This window comes from Oncorhynchus nerka, linkage group LG26 (genome assembly GCF_034236695.1).
Source record: "Oncorhynchus nerka isolate Pitt River linkage group LG26, Oner_Uvic_2.0, whole genome shotgun sequence".
Classification (NCBI taxonomy): Eukaryota; Metazoa; Chordata; class Actinopteri; order Salmoniformes; family Salmonidae; genus Oncorhynchus; species Oncorhynchus nerka.
Genome location: NC_088421.1, coordinates 16,847,565 through 16,865,230, shown reverse-complemented (window position 1 = coordinate 16,865,230; position 17,666 = coordinate 16,847,565). Strand labels below are relative to the sequence as shown.

Genomic DNA, 17,666 nt, shown 5'->3' with positions numbered 1-17,666 from the left:
TTTAATTTAAAACCTCCAACCACCTGTTAATTCGTTTGACAAGTTGTGAAACCCTTAGATTGGAGAGGGGGGAATGGAAAAACTATTTTAGGCTTCAGATTAACAAAAGATAATTGATGGGAGATTAAATGATTAGTTTGATACAGTGGGTTTATCAGAGAACGAAAGGCTCTGCATTCAACCAGGCAGCTACTGCCCACCCGCTCTCCATTTTATAATATAGTGCATATGTACACCTCTATAATCACATTTACACACAGGCCCAAAACAAGTTCCTTTAAATACATTTGGGTTTGACAGAGCTATTTCCATTCATCTGAATATATTGTCACTGAAGTCAATATGCTAGTGGACAAAAATAGGCATTGCATTTCTACTTTCATTATACCCTACTGCAACTACAAAAACTGAGACAGTTCGCTCTTCAGTTCATCACTGACATGCAAAATAAATGTTGATTTGATAGCAACATTAATCATCTTGGCTCCATGACCAAAGGATTTAATGGAAGTAGCCAATCCAAAGTAATCCCATGAATACTTTGATTATAACTTACTTTAAAGTAAATTAGTCCTTAGTGACAAGACAACAAATGCAATGAATAGGTGGTCATGCCCCCCCCCAAAGCCAACTTAAAACAGTCACACTTAAAGACTTAGCTGCAATATCCTCAAACACACAATGTACCATTTAAGTGGCAAAATGTAGATACAAAATGGCAAGAGTTTTAGCCAAATGTAATAACTTAAATCAGATAATGGTATACATTTCTCAAATTACATTTATCATTGTATCCTGTAATTTCAAATGAAAAATCACATCCTTGCTTTAAGATGCTATGGAGTGCAGCATTTGCGATGTATAAGTGAAAGCGTGGATGAGTGTCTACAATACTACTACATATAGCGCTAGTGTACAGCAGTCTGGAAACTAGATTGTGCGTTCATTTTGTAAGAAGAGGTCCCTCAAGCTGTGTGTGGAGCTCTGGTATTAGCAAGGACAGAGGAGCAGCACAAAGCCAGACAGGGATATGGACAGGCAATGGTCTGATTAGCTAGCTAACATATATGGACACGCACATGGAAAGTAATGGCAAAACTAGTACAACACAGCAATCTGTAGCATTTTACTCCCACCTACAAAGACACACAGAAAAGGGCTGCTAGGATCTAATATAACTTCATGCAATAGCCCTCAAGTAGAAACAAATGGAGCGTTCATTTTGTAAGAAGAGGTCCCTCAAGCTGTGTGTGGAGCTCTGGTATTAGCAAGGACAGAGGAGCAGCACAAAGCCAGACAGGGATATGGACAGGCAATGGTCTGATTAGCTAGCTAACATATATGGACACGCACATGGAAAGTAATGGCAAAACTAGTACAACACAGCAATCTGTAGCATTTTACTCCCACCTACAAAGACACACAGAAAAGGGCTGCTAGGATCTAATATAACTTCATGCAATAGCCCTCAAGTAGAAACAAATGGAGCATGTGGAGAAAACAGCAGTAGAGATTTAAAGTGTGGAATCCAAAGGAGTGACAAACGGTATCCCAAATGCCATTGGTTAAGAAAAACGCCAGAAAAGGAAAACCCTACAAAAAAAAGTATATGATTACACTACACTCTGTAGAAGGATTGACCTTGTCACTACAACCTGATCCTGGGGCCACAATCTAATGGTTCCATTGATGCCTTTAATATACTCTGAACAGTTATTAGGCTACTTGCTCTCTAATCAATGACTAAAACGGATCAATTCAGGTCAGTCACAGGACAAATGTGCAGCTCCTGAGGCCCACTAGAACTATGGTGGACTTAACAAAACAAATATTCACATTCATCTTCACTAGCAGTAATATTGAACTAACAAGAGTTGCAAAGCCTGGGAATGAGAAGGATACATTCAGTGAATTAAAATGTGCAACTGGGTTAACCAGCTGTCTGTCTGTGTTGGAGGAAACAAGTGGAGGTCCAGGTACACAGCTTAACACAACAACTATGACAGGGAAAGGAATGTGAGCAGGATTCAAGCTACAGACCAGATATGGAGAGCTAGCAGTGTGTTTGTGAGGTAAGAATGAATTGAATACTGCCGCACTACAGTCAATGGCAAAAAGCGTGACAAATGTGATTACACAGAGTACTGCCAACAAGAGCAGTGCTGCCTAGAACGGGAACACTTAAATGCTATGCTGAAACAAAAACAAGGGTTCTTGTGTGTGTTATGTCAGAGCTTGTGTGTGCGTATACAGCTCTACCTGTCTGTGGGGAGAGCTTTGACAGTAATCCTGTATGTGTGCGCGAGCATTTCTTCTGTACAGCGGCATGGGGTGTGTTTACGCTAGGCAGGCTGCTACCGCCCATTTCCCACCTCTGTGCAGCCCCCCCCAAGTATCTCCAGGCCCGCCTCTCTCTGTGCTCCTCCGCCCCTCCGGACCCCCCTGGGTCCCTTCAGTTACTGAAGCTCCTTCATTCTGTTGAGGGCGCTGCCGGCGTGGAACCACTCGACCTGGTTCTCATTGAAGGTGTGGTTCAGGGTGATGATGTCCTGGCTGCCGTCACCATGCTTCACCACTCCCTTCAGGGGCTAGAGGAGAAAGACAGCTGGCCTGTAAGGCATCCGTGTAAAATACACATACTACCAAGTCCCATCCCCATTATATGGAGGGAAGTAATTTGGGTGGCTGAATGGTCAATGACGCTCACCTTGCCGGGGGCAAAGGTTGCGAGGCCTGTGATGGAGATCTTGTCATCAGGGTGGATTTTGTCATAGTCGGTGGGGTCGGCAAAGGTCAAGGGCAGCATGCCCTGCTTCTTCAGGTTGGTCTCTGAGAAGAGGACAGAATGGCAATGAGGAGAAAATAAAGAAAACAAAACAGAAAAAAAGAAAGTGAGGAACAAGAGGGAGCTTTGGGAATTGGCTCGTATCGAGCTCCATTGTGTAAACAGAGAGGCCTTCTACCACAGCGGGGCAGATCCATTACATGCCAAGTCAAGGTCATAGAGAACAATGTGCACATTCAAAGTGTGTGGGTGATCTTGTTTCTAACCACGTTTCCCCTCTTGTGCAATGGGTCTCATGATAGCTACATGAGCTGTCTCAACACAAATTGTCTCAGATTGAGCAGGTTCCCACCAAAAGCTTTTCCTCTCATGCTACCCACCCACATTCCCCGCCACACCCCTATACCCTTTCCTCTCTCTTGGCGACTCCACATGTAACATCTAAGCGTACCATGGATCCTGGCGAAGCTCTTGACGAGGATGACCCTGCCTCCCAGGTGTCTGGGCTCCAGGGCTGCGTGCTCTCTGCTCGAGCCCTCCCCGTAGTTGTCATCCCCCACAACCACCCACGACAGACCGTTAGCCTGGTGGGAGCAGAAAGGGAATATTTCTTAAAATCAGATTCTAATTTAAATACTGTCATTCTGGGACAGCCCAACAGCCTCTATAGGTCCTCTCCTGACAGTTACTGTCTGTCAGACCTTGTAGTGGCGAGCCACGTCAGGCACGCCCCCGTACTCTCCCGTCAGCCGGTTCTTGATCTTGTTGACCGCGTCGTTCTCAATGTTGATTGCTCCAATGAGCATGTTGTTGGAGATGTTGTCGAGGTGACCGCGAAACTTGAGCCAGGGGCCAGCAGCGCTGATGTGGTCTGTGGTGCACTTGCCTTTCACCTGCGGAACAGGAAGAAAGAAAAGAGACCGTAGGGTAAATGGCCATCCAAATGTGGTACCACATGCCTGAACAAACATCTGCCAACTCAGTGGTTTCTAAGTCTCTAATAATTAGAATGTAATGCCACTGTTGAAGGCCTCTCAATTCCAACCATGGTCCTTGGTGGAGGATAGAACTCAGCCAAACAGTGAGAAGAGGCCTTCCTCATCATATAGCTGTCTTGACATCTCCTCTACACCTCTCCCCTTCCCTCACCTTGATCAGCACTTGCAGGTCCTCAAGGTCCTTGCCGTTCCACTTGTCAAAGGGCTCCAGCAGCTGCAGGCGGGTGCTGGTGGGGCTGACGTCCACCATAACAGAGCCGCTCTCAGCAGGGGGGTGTTGGTATGTGTCCTGGCCAGGGTCAAAGTCACGGGCAGGCAGCTCATCGCCATTGGGTGGCTCCAACTTGAATTTCTCACCATTTGCCGCGGTGAGGTAGTCAGTCTCAGGATCGAACTTCAGGGTACCAGCGATGGCCAAGGCTGTGACAATCTGTATAGGAAGAGAGAGGGTTATTAAGGCAGTTACAGGGGGACATAGTGTGGACGTCATAATATATGTGTGTGTGTGTGTGTGTGTTGTAATTATTGGTACCTCAGGAGATGTGACGAAAGCATGAGTGGCAGGACGTCATAATATATGTGTGTGTGTGTGTGTGTGTGTGTTGTAATTATTGGTACCTCAGGAGTTGGCATCATTCCTGGAAGTGAAGTTCCTGTTGTAGGAGGTGACGATAGTGTTCTTCTCCCCCATCTTCACATCCTTCCTGTCCCACTGGCCAATGCAGGGTCCACAAGCATTAGCAAGGACCACTCCACCCACATCCCTCAGGATCTTAGACTGAAGGGAAAAAAAAAAACATAAGAATGTACCTACAAATCAAGTAAAGAGCAACTAGTTTGGCAATGGACATTTTTCCCCAAAAGGTTTGAACTCACAAAGCCATCCCTCTCGATGGTGGCGCGGATCTGCTCAGAGCCGGGGGTGACTGTGAACGCAGCCTTGCACTTCAGGCCTTTGTCTAGGGCCTGCTTGGCCAGGGAAGCAGCGCGGCCCATGTCCTCATAGCTGGAGTTGGTGCAGCTGCCAATCAGACCTAGTGGGACCACAACGGACCACCGGAAATCAGGTTAATAAAGACAGGAGAAACGCAGGTGATTTTAACAGTTATGTAAATATGCCTGCAAATATATGATAATGAAATGTTATTGTACTTTCCTATTATAGGGCTTTCCTTTCATATTAACAGAGAGCTAAATGTATACTTTTTAAGGGAGTGTTAAAGATACCGTGTGACTGCTGGTGCTGATACTGACCCACTTTGACCTCCAAGGGCCAGCCGTTCTTTTCAGCCACAGCACCAATCTCAGACACTGGGTGGGCCAGGTCAGGAGTGAAGGGCCCGTTGATATGGGGCTTCAGCTGCCAGGGACAGAAGACAGACAAACAGTTAGCATTGACAATGTGTGTTAATTCTTGAAAATATATTATATAAATAAAAGTAATGGATGTCAGCCTAATAACAGAGTGGACTCACCTCACTCAAGTTGATCTCAATGACATGGTCGTACTTGCAGCCTTTGTCAGGGACCAAGTCATCCTTATGTTCGTCAGCCAGGGCAGCGATGTCTGGAAGTAGATGGAAAAAGTCCAAAAGAGAAAACAAAAATGCTAAGGGACTATGATGTATGTGTATCAGTGGCTGCGAGACTGACACGGAACATATTGTGCAATAACAGGCTTTAAAAATATTCCAGAATGTCTTATTGGGAGTACTAACCTGCACGTCCAGTCTTATTCAGGTAAGTCTTCATGCGGTGGTTGTAGGGGAAAACAGAGGTGGTGGCCCCAATTTCAGCTCCCATGTTGCAGATAGTTGCCATACCTACAACCAGGAGGTGGGAAAAGTCACTTCAAGTTTCTATGTAAACTAGCACCAAATCAAGACCAAACCACTGTACAAACAACTGAAACAAGCAGTGTTAAAACAAACAGCATAGAGTAGTTTACTCACTAGTTCAGGTAAACCTTACTATCTTTTGGCCTCACCGGTGCAGGAAATGGAGTCAACGCCTGGGCCATGGTACTCCACGATGGCTCCAGTGCCCCCCTTCACTGTCAGGATACCAGCCACCTTCAAGATAACATCCTTGGGAGAGGTCCAGCCCGATAGACTACCAGTCAGCTTTACTCCAATCACCTGATGGGGAGGATGGAGTTATTACTACATTTGTGAAAGGTCTGTTTTTTTTTTAAATACATGTAGGAAGGAGATAGATACATGAGTGGGTGAAGGGAATGTAGTGAGGTGGTTCACTGTCATGCAGCTCACATTGGGACACTTGAGCTCCCATGGGATACCAGCCATGACGTCGACAGCATCAGCGCCACCCACTCCGATGCAGATGGAGCCCAGGCCGCCCCCATTAGGTGTATGGGAGTCTGTGCCAATGAGCAGGACTCCTGGGTAGGCATAGTTCTCTAGAATTATCTGTCAAGGGTAAGTGAAATATGTTAGCCAATGCACAACAATCCTTTGAAGTATTGATCTCAATAACGTTGAGATCTGAATGTATAACAGGTTTGATATCACGAGTGAACAATATATTCTGCTACTCATTTCACAGCAGTATTCCTGAGCTCCAATCTAGTTGTTAATCTAAGTTCAGAAGTGGATATTGTTCAAATACAAAATTAGTCTCATGGCAGCTCAATCTAACCAGTTTAGTTCCAGTACCTGGTGAATGATTCCAGAGCCTGGTTTCCAGAAGCCAACTCCATATTTGGCTCCAGCTGTTGCCAGGAAGTTGTAAACCTCCTGATTCACTTCCTGGATTAAAAATGACCAGGGAGAAGAGTTTGGGGTGTCAGTTGAGGAGAATATATTTTCAGCTGGTAGTCCCCTTTATGTAACGTTCACAGCACATATTTGGCTGCAGACCTTAATTCCCCTTTAATCCCTGTCCCTCAATTTGACCTCTGGAATTGGATGTAGTAAGTGTCACCCATGCTAAATATTCCTCAGGGCTTCGCTTTGTCTAAAAAATATGTGATGCTGTGTGTGTGTGTGTGTAGCAGTTAACCAACATTCCCTCTCATTTGGGTCATCTTGGCCCCAATTTAATACTTATGGTAGGCCGTCATTGTAAATAAGAATTTGTTCTTCACTGACTTGCCTAGTTAAGTAAAGGTTAAATAAACTTTTGGTTACCCCTAGGAACTTGTGATACCATGGAAAAGATGATCCCTCTTTAGAACACCCTAAATCTCAGCCAACAGAAATCAGCTGGAGCCCAAAAACATCTGGACAGGCCCTTGAGTTTCCTCTGCTCCCTACTGACCTTGGCCCTCTTTAGATCCTCGACCCCTCCGATCTGTGCCTCAATCAGGTGGTCACAGTGGATGGTTGAGGGCACGGCCACCTTGGGCAGGCCGCTGCTGATGAACTGTAGCATGGCCATCTGGGCCGTGGCATCTTGCATGGCCACACGGTCCGGACGCAGGCGCAGGTAAGTTCGGCCCCTGGCGATGTCCTGCCCCACAGGGTCATCCAGGTGACCGTACACAATCTTCTCCGACAAGGTAAGGGGGCGATTGAGCCTGAGGTGAGAGGAGGGCGGGGATTGGAGGCCACTGTGGCTAGAATTTAACTTCTAAAATACATTTTAAAAAGGTTAACTCACTAGGAGGAATGCTTTGTAATCTAAAGTTGGCTCAGTGTAGCCAGTGTTGCTGAACATGAGAAGTCAACACGCTAACATGTCAAAGGATTTAGTGAGCAGTTGTAATGGGCATGTCATAGTAGTAGTGGTTATTAACAGAGGAACACTGAGGAGCGCTGGGTGTGAGGTTGGAAAGGAAGCTACTGACCTCTTGCGCACAATGTCGATGTTCTCATGCAGCTTCTCATAGCTGATGCTGGTGCCAGGCTCAAAGCGGCTCATGGCCACCTTGGCTTTGGCATTAAAGGCTGCTGAAACATGGAGACGCCTTGCCCCTTCTCCAAGGACAAGCTAAAGGAAAGGGGGGTACATTTTTAGTAATGATACATCAAACTTGGAAACATGTTCATCATCGTGGAAGAGGATAGAGGGGCTTTAAAGTTCCTAATCATTGCAAACATAGGACCTAGTCTCCTCAAACTCAACTCTGGACCTCAAAGCCAGTTCCACTGCGTTCTCATAACTGTACCATGTGGTGCAATTATCAGGTAGATCAGAAAACCAGCAGGTTCCAGACCTTGTAGGGTAAGAGTTGAATTTCCCCAACCTAGGCTATAGCCTAATGACCAGAAAGTTTAAACAGAGACATATAGGATTCATACTCTCAGAGAACAAGATAAAGTTTCACTTGACTCATGTTCAAAGTGTTAGGCTCTGTTATTATGGGGGTCATTTCAAGTAAACATGTTGGCATTATCAACAGAGAGGCCCAGACAGACAACATTATGGATTTTCATGTTGGTTGAAGAATCCCAAAGCCAAATTTTAAAAAACAGTTTAAAAAAACACACACAAAAAAACAAGGCCACCATAAAATGACTCATCTACAATCTGCATGATTTCCATGTGACTTATGTTCCATCAGCTCTGACACAATGGAGACTGACAGCAAGACTAATAAAGTAAAAACTAGATCATTGCATTACACTAAGTAAATCTGTCAGCCAGCTACTTGTCACTCATTTTCCCAAATACACAGCACCTAAAGTTTAGAATGAGTAGCCTAACTGTTGGTTAAATTAGTGTTTAGCCCTAAAGGAGACACCTAATCCCACAACAATTTTGTGACAGCTCAAGTAGCCTAACCAAAGTTATGATTTTCAACATTGCATCTTCAACACAGCCAATCGTCCTCAATAAGATGTTAATCAGCCTGTCTAACTTGAGTTATCTAGAGTAAAAAGACGTAAGCAAATGGAATATTACAACCAACTGAGAAAAATCAGTAATGTTAATTTGCCGAATCAAATATAAATTGCCTCATATTAGCAGGCCCTTGGACAAATATCTTTACAGACGTAACAGAACAGTATTGGACAGTGTCCATTCAGATAATTTCATTAGGTTTTTATAAGATCATATCATGTTCAATTACATTTCTAAATGTGGTGCCGCATTGTCCGACATCGTGATTTAACTAAATCTGTTATTAGGCGTGGAAATCAGACAAGTGCGCACTTAACTTCAGTACCTTGAATCACCTTGCTAACAGCTGGACATTTGGTGCAATATGAAGTATCCAATTTATTGCATTTCGACAACACATTGTATTGTAAACCAGCATTATAGATAAAGCGTAATTATACACTTCCCAGACTAACTTTTAGCCGTTGCATGGAGAGCTAGTTAGTGACGTTAACGGTCTACTGGGACACCGCGACCAAACGACAAAAGCCGCTAAAATCGATTGTTTACAATATTGATTATTTAAAAAAATATCGTTGTGGACAACAATATCTCGTAATTAATTTTGAACTGAGCATTTGTACTTGACGCATAGTGTTGAATATATTTATTAATATAAAATAAAGTTGTACTTACCCGAAGCCGAGTGACAGTCATACAGTAGGACGCCATTTTGTTCACTGACAAACCTGTGTTGCTGTCAGGTGACGTCAGGAACCCTAATTTAAACGCGTCTATTTTTTTTGTCCTGACAGGTGTGTTAAAACTGCCTACAAGTGTATATCTCTGTGAATCCTTACGACTGACTCTAATAACGCAATGTCAAAATATAATATTTCCATACAATTATCAAAGTGGTTCCAATAATTAAAGTGATTCCAATAATTATCAAAGTGGTTCCAATAATGTAAGATGTTGATGTTTAGTACTTATCTGTAAGGTTGTTGTCATCAGCTCCCTATAATAAACTATGCCTAGTTAGCGTACAGTTGATGCACTTTTACAGTTTAAAAGGGTATATTTTACCTAACTAGGCAAGTCAGAGAAGAAGAATGTATTATTTACAATGACGGCCTAGGAACAGTGGGTTAACTGCCTTGTTCATGGGCAGAACGAGAGATTTTTACCTTGTCAGCTCGGGGATTCGAGCTACCAACCTTTCGGTGACAAGCCACTAGGCTACATGCCGCCCCATGAGAACACCAGGCACCAAATATATATATATACATTTTTTATATATATATTTTTTTAAAGAGAACACCAGGCACCATTAGGCTACCTGCCGGATATGAGTTTTACTGATGCAGATTAATTGGACATATTTACATAGTACCACTGATGACAATGACTGATGTGGCACAGCAGTCATATAATGAAGTTCCTGAAGAAGGTATTTTGACAGAGAACTTGGAATCTATAAAACTAATTATAATAATTACTTTTAAGAATACTCATTACTCAGTATATTTCTTCCAGTACCTGTCCTGGTCCTGGACCAATGATGTGTCCAAATATTTTCCTTTTTAATCACTCTCCTTATGTGGCTATAGATTGTTGTTGCATATTCAAAAATATAGCATATAAAATAAAATAAAAATACATAAAAAAATTATATCAACAGTTAGAAAACAATTCTTAATTTTTGAAAAGTAGGGTTCACTCTGGGGGAGAAAGTAGAAAAAAAGTAGAAACCTTGCCAATCTTACATGGTAACTTTACAGCCTTATGTAATTTTATCTGCAGAATGATTTCCCAAAACAAGTCTCAGCGGGAAATTCAAGAAAATATTCTGAATAACGCAATATGTTTGGAACGACATTACCCACAACTCCTGCAAAACGTCATATCACTTACTTGCTGACTGGACACCCTTTTGCAGCCCAATAAAATACGGGTCCTCCCCCTTCTTAGCCAATAGGAACTCTGTTGCTATCACCGCTTATATTTTTAGCAATGGCACAGTACTTACTTGGAGTTACAAATATCCGTTCGCCAACTAAACTAGGATTTCGCTTTCTGGTTTTGTAGAGCCATGGATGTAATTGTGTGGCTCATGGGTGGGGAAAAATAAAGAAAATGCATTTTGTTATTTAGCATCGTTGTTCATACCAATATGTTAAATCATAACTACCATAATTTTGCAATCCTCAATTACCCGTAACCTATTTCATATGATTTACTTATTCTTGAAACTATAGGCTTATTACTGAGGGTCGACTATTCTCTCCTAGGAGTGTATGAGTTTATTTGATAGTGTACATTACAAAAGTATCAAGAAAGTAGTCCATATTCAGACCAACGTCATAGAACAGGGGGTGTGGGCGAAATAGTCCTGTATAAATGCGCAAGGTTGTCAAACACTAAAGTTTTCTCGGGCAGTTTTTGGGATCCTGTCGGTTGTGGAAATGGAGACCGTATGAAGAGAATACGTTTCAATACCCATTTAATTAACACACCACAATATATCTGCCTCTAAACAACTACTTTGAAAAGCCACATCACCTTCAAATGCAATGTAAAATACGGGAATTAAAACCGCAGGAACTGAACACAAGCTGCATTAGTAAGTATACACAGCGTCCGCATATAAACATGTATGGCATTGACATACATTTTTATTTATCTGCCATAACCGTACATTTGGCTAGATGGTGCATCCTCATGATTTAATCAAAGAGGCTTTAGGACTCTCAAAATATGCCCTGCCTTTTGAGAAACAGACTCTGTAATTGGTTCTGTCATCCATTTTAGATTCTGTTTATTTTTATTTTTAGACAGACTCACTCAAACTCGTATTTGAGATTCGAGTCGTGTTTATTCTTCTCACATACAGCTAATCCATTTCTTCCTGTTTTCGGGCAGGACCAATGTATTATTGAGCTATTGTAGTCCTGCTCATGTGTCGATATAATGACATGAGACTGCAACATTCACCACTTTTAGTCTCCTTACAAATTGGCATTGTAAATAAATGAAGGTCTTCCAGTTTGTTAGAATAGTGTATGTGTCCTTATTAGGGAAATGTGTTCTGTTACTATATACAGGTATAGTTTTCACTTGAATAAGCTTGCCACGTTGTTACAGTGAGTGGACAGATGTGTGCTTTATGGTGGTGATGATGCACTGTAAACAATGTCAACTATCAGATTAGGTCATGTAACTACTGTTGGCTTGTGTAGTCTACTTAGTAGTAGGACACAACCATGACAAACAAACATGTCCATGGTTGAGTAATGTTGCTTTAACTAATACAGTGTATGCATTATAGGTCAATTGTCAAAATTAACAACTAGGATCCATTTTGATACATGACTGGTTTTACTTTCTACTGTACATAAAGTCCCAGCTGCATATGAAAAGATGAGAACCGCTTTGTAGGGATGACATTGAATGACATTGGATATGGGAAATGACTGGTGGTTAATGCTTTTTGAAGCTTTACTGTAAACTTCATTATCATTGATTTAAATGTAGTCATGAAAGTTTGTTTGCCGTCTGCCAAACATCTCCAATTGAATGGTTTCACACCTTCAAAGGAGCTTCTTCATATATTTAACACAAGTAAAATACTGTCTTAAATGAGAAGTGAAGTCAGGTTGTGTATTGTATCTTGTTCTTGCCCATCTTCTAGCCATCGATTCAATGTTCTGCCTGCAAACAGAGTAGCTATATCTCATATCAATAATTATATTTTTTCAAGCTAATCTGATTCACAATATAAAATTCATCGTCCTTGGTGCATACATTATAACCATGTTCTCGTAGATCTCAAGTATACAGTTGTTAAATTTAGCTCGCTGGGTAATCCTGCCTGCTGGGCAATGTTTATGGTGCGTAGGTGGAATATGTATTGCACGTGTTGTGATGACGTTAATAGTGCTGCATGGTGGGAAATGGTGTCCTTTATGCACTGTAGCCAGTACCTTGCCATTTACAGTATGCAAAACATGCCTACATGTGAACTGTACACCCACAGCCTTCTCGCACCTACACTGTTTGATTTTGAACTTTCTCTAATTGTGTAATCCTGAGTAGTGAAGCATCTGGCAGAAGCAGATTATCATGGTTTTCTGCCTTGATCACTGCAGCTGTTACTCCCCTCCATGTTGGCTGGCTAACCCATTCACTCTCTCATTATCCCTTCTGTTGAGCCTATTTGGTCTGCCTTTTATCTTCCTAGAAATAACACCATGTTTTTATTTTTCCACCAGTTGGACTCCTCATCCCGTTACCTGTCAAGTCTTGTTACCTGGCAACTGAAAACAACTGGTTGGACTAGGTTTTGGCCTCCTGGCCACCAAGTCTGTCCATCTTGACCACCCAGGAAGAGGTTTAAAGATTCTGCCGGATTTCAACTGACCTGCAGTACATGTAGTGGAGAAGAAAACATCAGACTTCTACAAGCCAGAGATAACTGTTCCAGTATTGTCTCATTTTGGGCTTGATTTGAATACCTGGCTATCCAGACTGCATTGGCCAGATACAGTCATGCAGCTAGAGGTAAAGGTAGCTCTGAATTTCATTGTGTCCTACCTGTACAACAAACTGCCCCGTCGTCGTGCTGACCTCTTCGGGGAGGAGTTGGAGCGGATACTGTTGTCGCGCTATGAAGGCCACTGGTACCCTGAAGCTCCTCTGCGGGGCTCTGCCTTTCGCTGCCTGCACCTAGGGGCCCCCAGGGACCCAGTGGTGGAGCTAGCTGCCAGGAGAAGTGGACTGGACACAGAGGAAGTGCGTGCCAATGTCCCCCCTGAGCTGAGTGTGTGGATCGACCCCTATGAGGTGTCCTACCAAATCGGGGAGAATGGAGCCGTTAAGGTCCTGTACTTGGAGGATCCATCTGGCTTAGGTGGGGAAGACGAAATGGTGGAAGTAGTAAGTGGAGTGAGTAAAGGAGACATGGAGGTAGAGGAGGCCAAGAGCTTAGGTTTCAACCCTGATGCCCAGGTGTTTGTTCCAATTGGAGCCCAGATATCTCCAGTTCTGCTTCCTTCCCTCTCCAGCTCACCCACACCTCTCTCGGCCTCATCCTGCCCAGTGATTTTCAGCTATCCCAGCTCCAGCACACCCACGAACCCAACGGCCCACTCTAACACATCCACACCTTCCCCTCCAAGTGGGGCACTCCCTTACCTCCCCTCTCAGCAGCCAACGACCGCACTGCCCAGCACCCGTCTACCGCTGCAGCCCATCACCTTCACCACGGCCAGTTTTGCCGCCACAAAATTTGGCTCCACTAAGATGAAGAAGTGTGGCGGTTCCGGGTCAGCTGGCGGCTCGAGTGTAGGCGTGCCCCCGACACAGAGGATGCTCGCCCGTTCCCCTACCAACATCTCTCCCCCAGGGCTGCTGAAACACAAGCCCCTCTCAGTCTCCCTGCACTCCCTGGGGGGTCAGATCCCCAGCCAGCTCTCCCCTAATGCCAAAGAGTTTGTTTACCCGGCATCCCCAGGGCCCCTATACTTTGACAACGATGCTCCGCCCATACTACCACACTCAAGCCCCTTCCAGCTCCCTCACCCTGCCCACTCCCACCCCTCATTTGAGCCATTCTCCAGCCCCCCACCTGGTCCAGCTGTTGGCATCATTGGTGGTAGCGGTGGGATTTCTTACATTGAGAAGCCCTCATTTGTGGAGGGTATAGGGGGGTATAACCTGCAATATCCCAGCCAGGCCTTCCAGCCGGTGGTGCTGGCCAACTAAGCCTTTCTTATGAGTATTCTGTTGCAGCAGTAGGGCAGTAATGCTCAAGTATTTTTTTTTGAAAATTGTTCTTACTGATACTACAGCGTAGAATTTGTTTTATTACTACTACAACCTCCACTATATATTTCAATATGATTATTTCCATATCATTCATGTTTTTTTTTGTGGATTTTGATTTCAGTTTCTCTAACCAGAGGAGTAACCAGCCTCCTATTGCACATGCATCATTTTCATTGAATGTTCAGCAGAGTAAAATGCCCTTCAGCTTTGGTCTATTGACAGCAGTATGGTAGTTATGCTGTGAAAACGGACCAATGTCCTGTAAGATGGCTTTGGAAAGCTTAGCGCTTTGCAATCTGCTCGGCCTTAGTTACCAAAAATGCACAGAGGGGTTTGTGCGGGTTTGGTGATGTCTTATTCATGCTAACAGGTGTTAAATGTGCTCTTCTGTGGCTTGTGGTCATTGTGAATATAGTGAGTCTGTTACTAGAGCCTTGAAACATGTCTGATTTGGTTTGGCGTGAGGTATCAGTATTTGCCATTCATCAGCTCTGAAATCTGGTCATGGACTTGCTTAGAAAGGGAGCCTGTGTGTAGTGTCTTGGGAAAAGGGAGGGTTTAATGTGCAGGGTATGAGGAAATGTATCTGTCATGACAGGAAGAATTACTGCCAGGGAGGTCAGCGAACCTTGGTGAATGTGAGGCAAGTTGATCTTTGTCTTCGGATATAATGATGTACTAATCTCACACAGACACACACACACAGACCGGATCTGTCAGCAGTGTGTGAAGGTGAACGGGCGTTGTTGGAGGGGAATAGGATGCTGCTAAGCAATGGGGATTGTGATGAATGGCTTAGCGTGACTATGAAGGAGAGGTCTTACTCTGCAGGGAAAGGAGGACTGGGAGGGAGTAAGGAGAGGAAAAGGGGATGGCAAGGCAGGGGCATCGATGGCATTTTAACACTTTTTGGCATCTTGGGTGCAATGGCTTTGTAGAACTTTCTGTAGAACTTTAGTGGCGTTGCAGCCAAAGGCCCAAGCTAGGTCCCCTGCTCTTTAAGCCCTTAATAATCTCTGTTCCAGTTGCTGCTCCAGTGGGAGACCAGCATCATATAATGAAAGCTGTTTTCCTTTTCAATTTCCAGGACTATGAATGTTAACTAAACCTGTGTTTTTGTCACTTTATGATGCCATGTCAGATCATTCTCATGTAGGTGGTGGTGATACCCTGGCTCCATATAGGTAATCGAGGGGGCAGTAATTGTCACCAGGGTTCAGGCAGCCCCCACCTTTCCTTTTGAGCCATCCAGCACTTTATATTATTGGGCTATAGATGCCATGTGACCCCCCCTAGTCATGTAAGGCACTAAACATTATTTTTTTCTTATTTGCCAATTATGTTCCAGCTGCATCTGCTAAGAAATGTTGGTTCTGTTCCAATGAGATTTGTATTTGGATAGAAGGGGGGAGTGTCCCTATCCATCTGAATGTTTTCTAGATTGTGCCATGTTAACATCTGTGTATAAGCTAACATAAGTACACTGGTAATTGCTGTGATTGTCGGTCATATGGGTGTCATTCAAACTGTTTATTTATCTTTCCGTCCATGGGTTGGGAGGGGAGGGTCTCTTTATAAATGTAATGGTTGTGAGGGAAGGGGTCATTTTTACATTTGTAATTTATTTTAAATTTTCTATATTTTTCCTATGTTTTTTTTCAAAAGTAATTAAGTACATTTGTAAAGTTGAGAGAGCAAGATGTTATAACAGTAGGAATATGTATATATTATGTTCAGGTTTCCTTTGTTTAGTTATGTGGTGAAGTTATTTTTACAAAAATAACTAAATATATATGCAAGTTGGGAATAAAAATAAAGATGTATAAAATAAAGTATTGAATGTGGATTGTACCTTGTACAGAATTTGTCCAATAAAAGACGGGTAAATGTAATTTGTTAAATTGGGGTTTTGAAGAGCTTCAGAGATGAATGTTTACAATGGGTGGAGAGTCTGACAGCATCATTTTCAGTCTGTTTCTAAGGGCAGTCTGATAACTTGTGTAAGATTTCTGTTCCTTCATAGTTCGTACACTTAAACCAAAATCTCCACATTTAAACCAAATCCCTTTAGTAGTGCTCATATGTTACTAATTTTGTCCCTTATTCATTCATATTCCATCTACATATTGTCCAGTGCCATACATCTTTGCTTTATACCACTAACCTTATTTGTGTGCCTGAACAGTCCTACTGTGACTGAATTGGCTGCCAATTTCATTCTCACACAAAGACTGAGGGAAAGCAAAAAACCCTTTCCTGCAGTCTAATCCTTGATGAGTATTCACCTCACATCCATTTTGTGGTAACATTCCCCTGCTCCTGCTACTATAGCCATAACTAAGACCGTCTTTACACACAGACACTGACCCTGGTCCAGTGCAATGTGTAAATAACGCCATACTTTAGACCACAATTGTGTGTGTGTGTGGGGGGGGGGGGGGGGGGTCTTAGTCTTTTTAAAACACATATTCCAATACATTTCTTCAAGTCAAGAGTTTCAAGTAGGTTTAGGAGGAGGATCGTCATTGAATGTGCTGTTTATTATGATCAGTGACTGGTCAATCCTGGTGGACAGGCTGGTGATGGATAGAGCTATTTTTGTTTTGTGCTTGTTGATTCAGTGAGATGTTTGGTTTCCAAAATCCCTACGAGCATCCCAAAGTGCTGCCACCCCCAATTGCTTAAATAATGGTCAGATTACTCTTGGTAATCGGATGTGTGCTGTATATAATTCCCTGTGCCTGCAAAGCAGGTCTGGAGGTTTGAGTGGTGGCTTGGAGGCCATGTTGCGGTCACTGACTGCCAATGGGAAGGCCAGAGGACTGTGACGTTTGAGGGATGGGGGCTGCTCTACTTGGAAGTTCTGATGGATTACAGGAAGACTATAAATATTGTTTCACATTGGCTTTTTGGTCACAGGATGGACAGTGTTTTGTTGCAGTATAGTGGTTGGCTGTTGGTATACGTCTTGCATTTAAAAATGAGTAACAGATTACACTATCCTCTCCAAGTATTGTAATTAAAAATACTTTGTTTTTAAATCCACACTAAAAGCAGGCTGTTCTACCACCAGTATTGAATCAAAGTGAGAAACAGAGTTTTGTATTCTGTCTTTTGCTTCTATCTACATGTGTTTTATTTAACACTTTGGAATATTTTGTTGTAATAAAGAAGTATTTTCTATTTAACATTTAAGAATAAATGGATATAATTGAAAAGTAAGATATATTAATATAGTACTTTCTCTTTTGTGTGTATTTTGTTATCATTTT

The 17,666-nt window shown here is 43.0% G+C and overlaps 2 protein-coding genes across 2 annotated transcripts; one reads left to right on the top strand and one right to left on the bottom strand.

Annotated features, from left to right (window-relative positions):
- Nucleotides 1-2,388: 2,388 nt before the first annotated feature.
- Nucleotides 2,389-9,320, bottom strand: LOC115110417 (aconitate hydratase, mitochondrial-like). The gene is made up of 17 exons (XM_065010163.1): nt 9,265-9,320; nt 7,592-7,734; nt 7,063-7,321; nt 6,459-6,551; nt 6,054-6,212; nt 5,771-5,921; nt 5,502-5,606; nt 5,259-5,350; nt 5,038-5,143; nt 4,660-4,817; nt 4,409-4,561; nt 4,316-4,348; nt 3,935-4,213; nt 3,487-3,678; nt 3,237-3,369; nt 2,708-2,829; nt 2,389-2,588 (listed from the first exon to the last, which is right to left on the bottom strand). The coding sequence occupies exons 1-17, from the start codon at nt 9,298-9,300 to the stop codon at nt 2,457-2,459; spliced, it is 2,346 nt and encodes a 781-aa protein (XP_064866235.1). The 5' UTR covers nt 9,301-9,320; the 3' UTR covers nt 2,389-2,456.
- A 1,656-nt stretch (nt 9,321-10,976) lies between these two features.
- On the top strand, nt 10,977-16,286 carry LOC115110415 (protein Tob2-like). Its single transcript, XM_029636052.2, has 2 exons — nt 10,977-11,191; nt 12,840-16,286. Exon 2 carries the CDS (start codon nt 13,117-13,119, stop codon nt 14,329-14,331), a length of 1,215 nt encoding a protein of 404 aa, XP_029491912.1. The 5' UTR covers nt 10,977-11,191; nt 12,840-13,116; the 3' UTR covers nt 14,332-16,286.
- The last annotated feature ends 1,380 nt before the right edge of the window (nt 16,287-17,666 follow it).

Bases quoted from the DNA above. Each gene is read 5' to 3' on its own strand.
- LOC115110415 (XM_029636052.2), top strand. From the start codon at position 13,117: ATGCAGCTAGAGGTAAAGGTAGCTCTGAATTTCATTGTGTCCTACCTG.
- LOC115110417 (XM_065010163.1), bottom strand. From the start codon at position 9,300: ATGGCGTCCTACTGTATGACTGTCACTCGGCTTCGG. The intron at 2,830-3,236 runs GTACGCTTAGAT...TCCTCTTCTCAG, and splicing joins GAGCTTCGCCAGGATCCATG to AGACCAACCTGAAGAAGCAG. The intron at 2,589-2,707 runs GTGAGCGTCATT...TTTCTCCTCTAG, and splicing joins CAACCTTTGCCCCCGGCAAG to CCCCTGAAGGGAGTGGTGAA.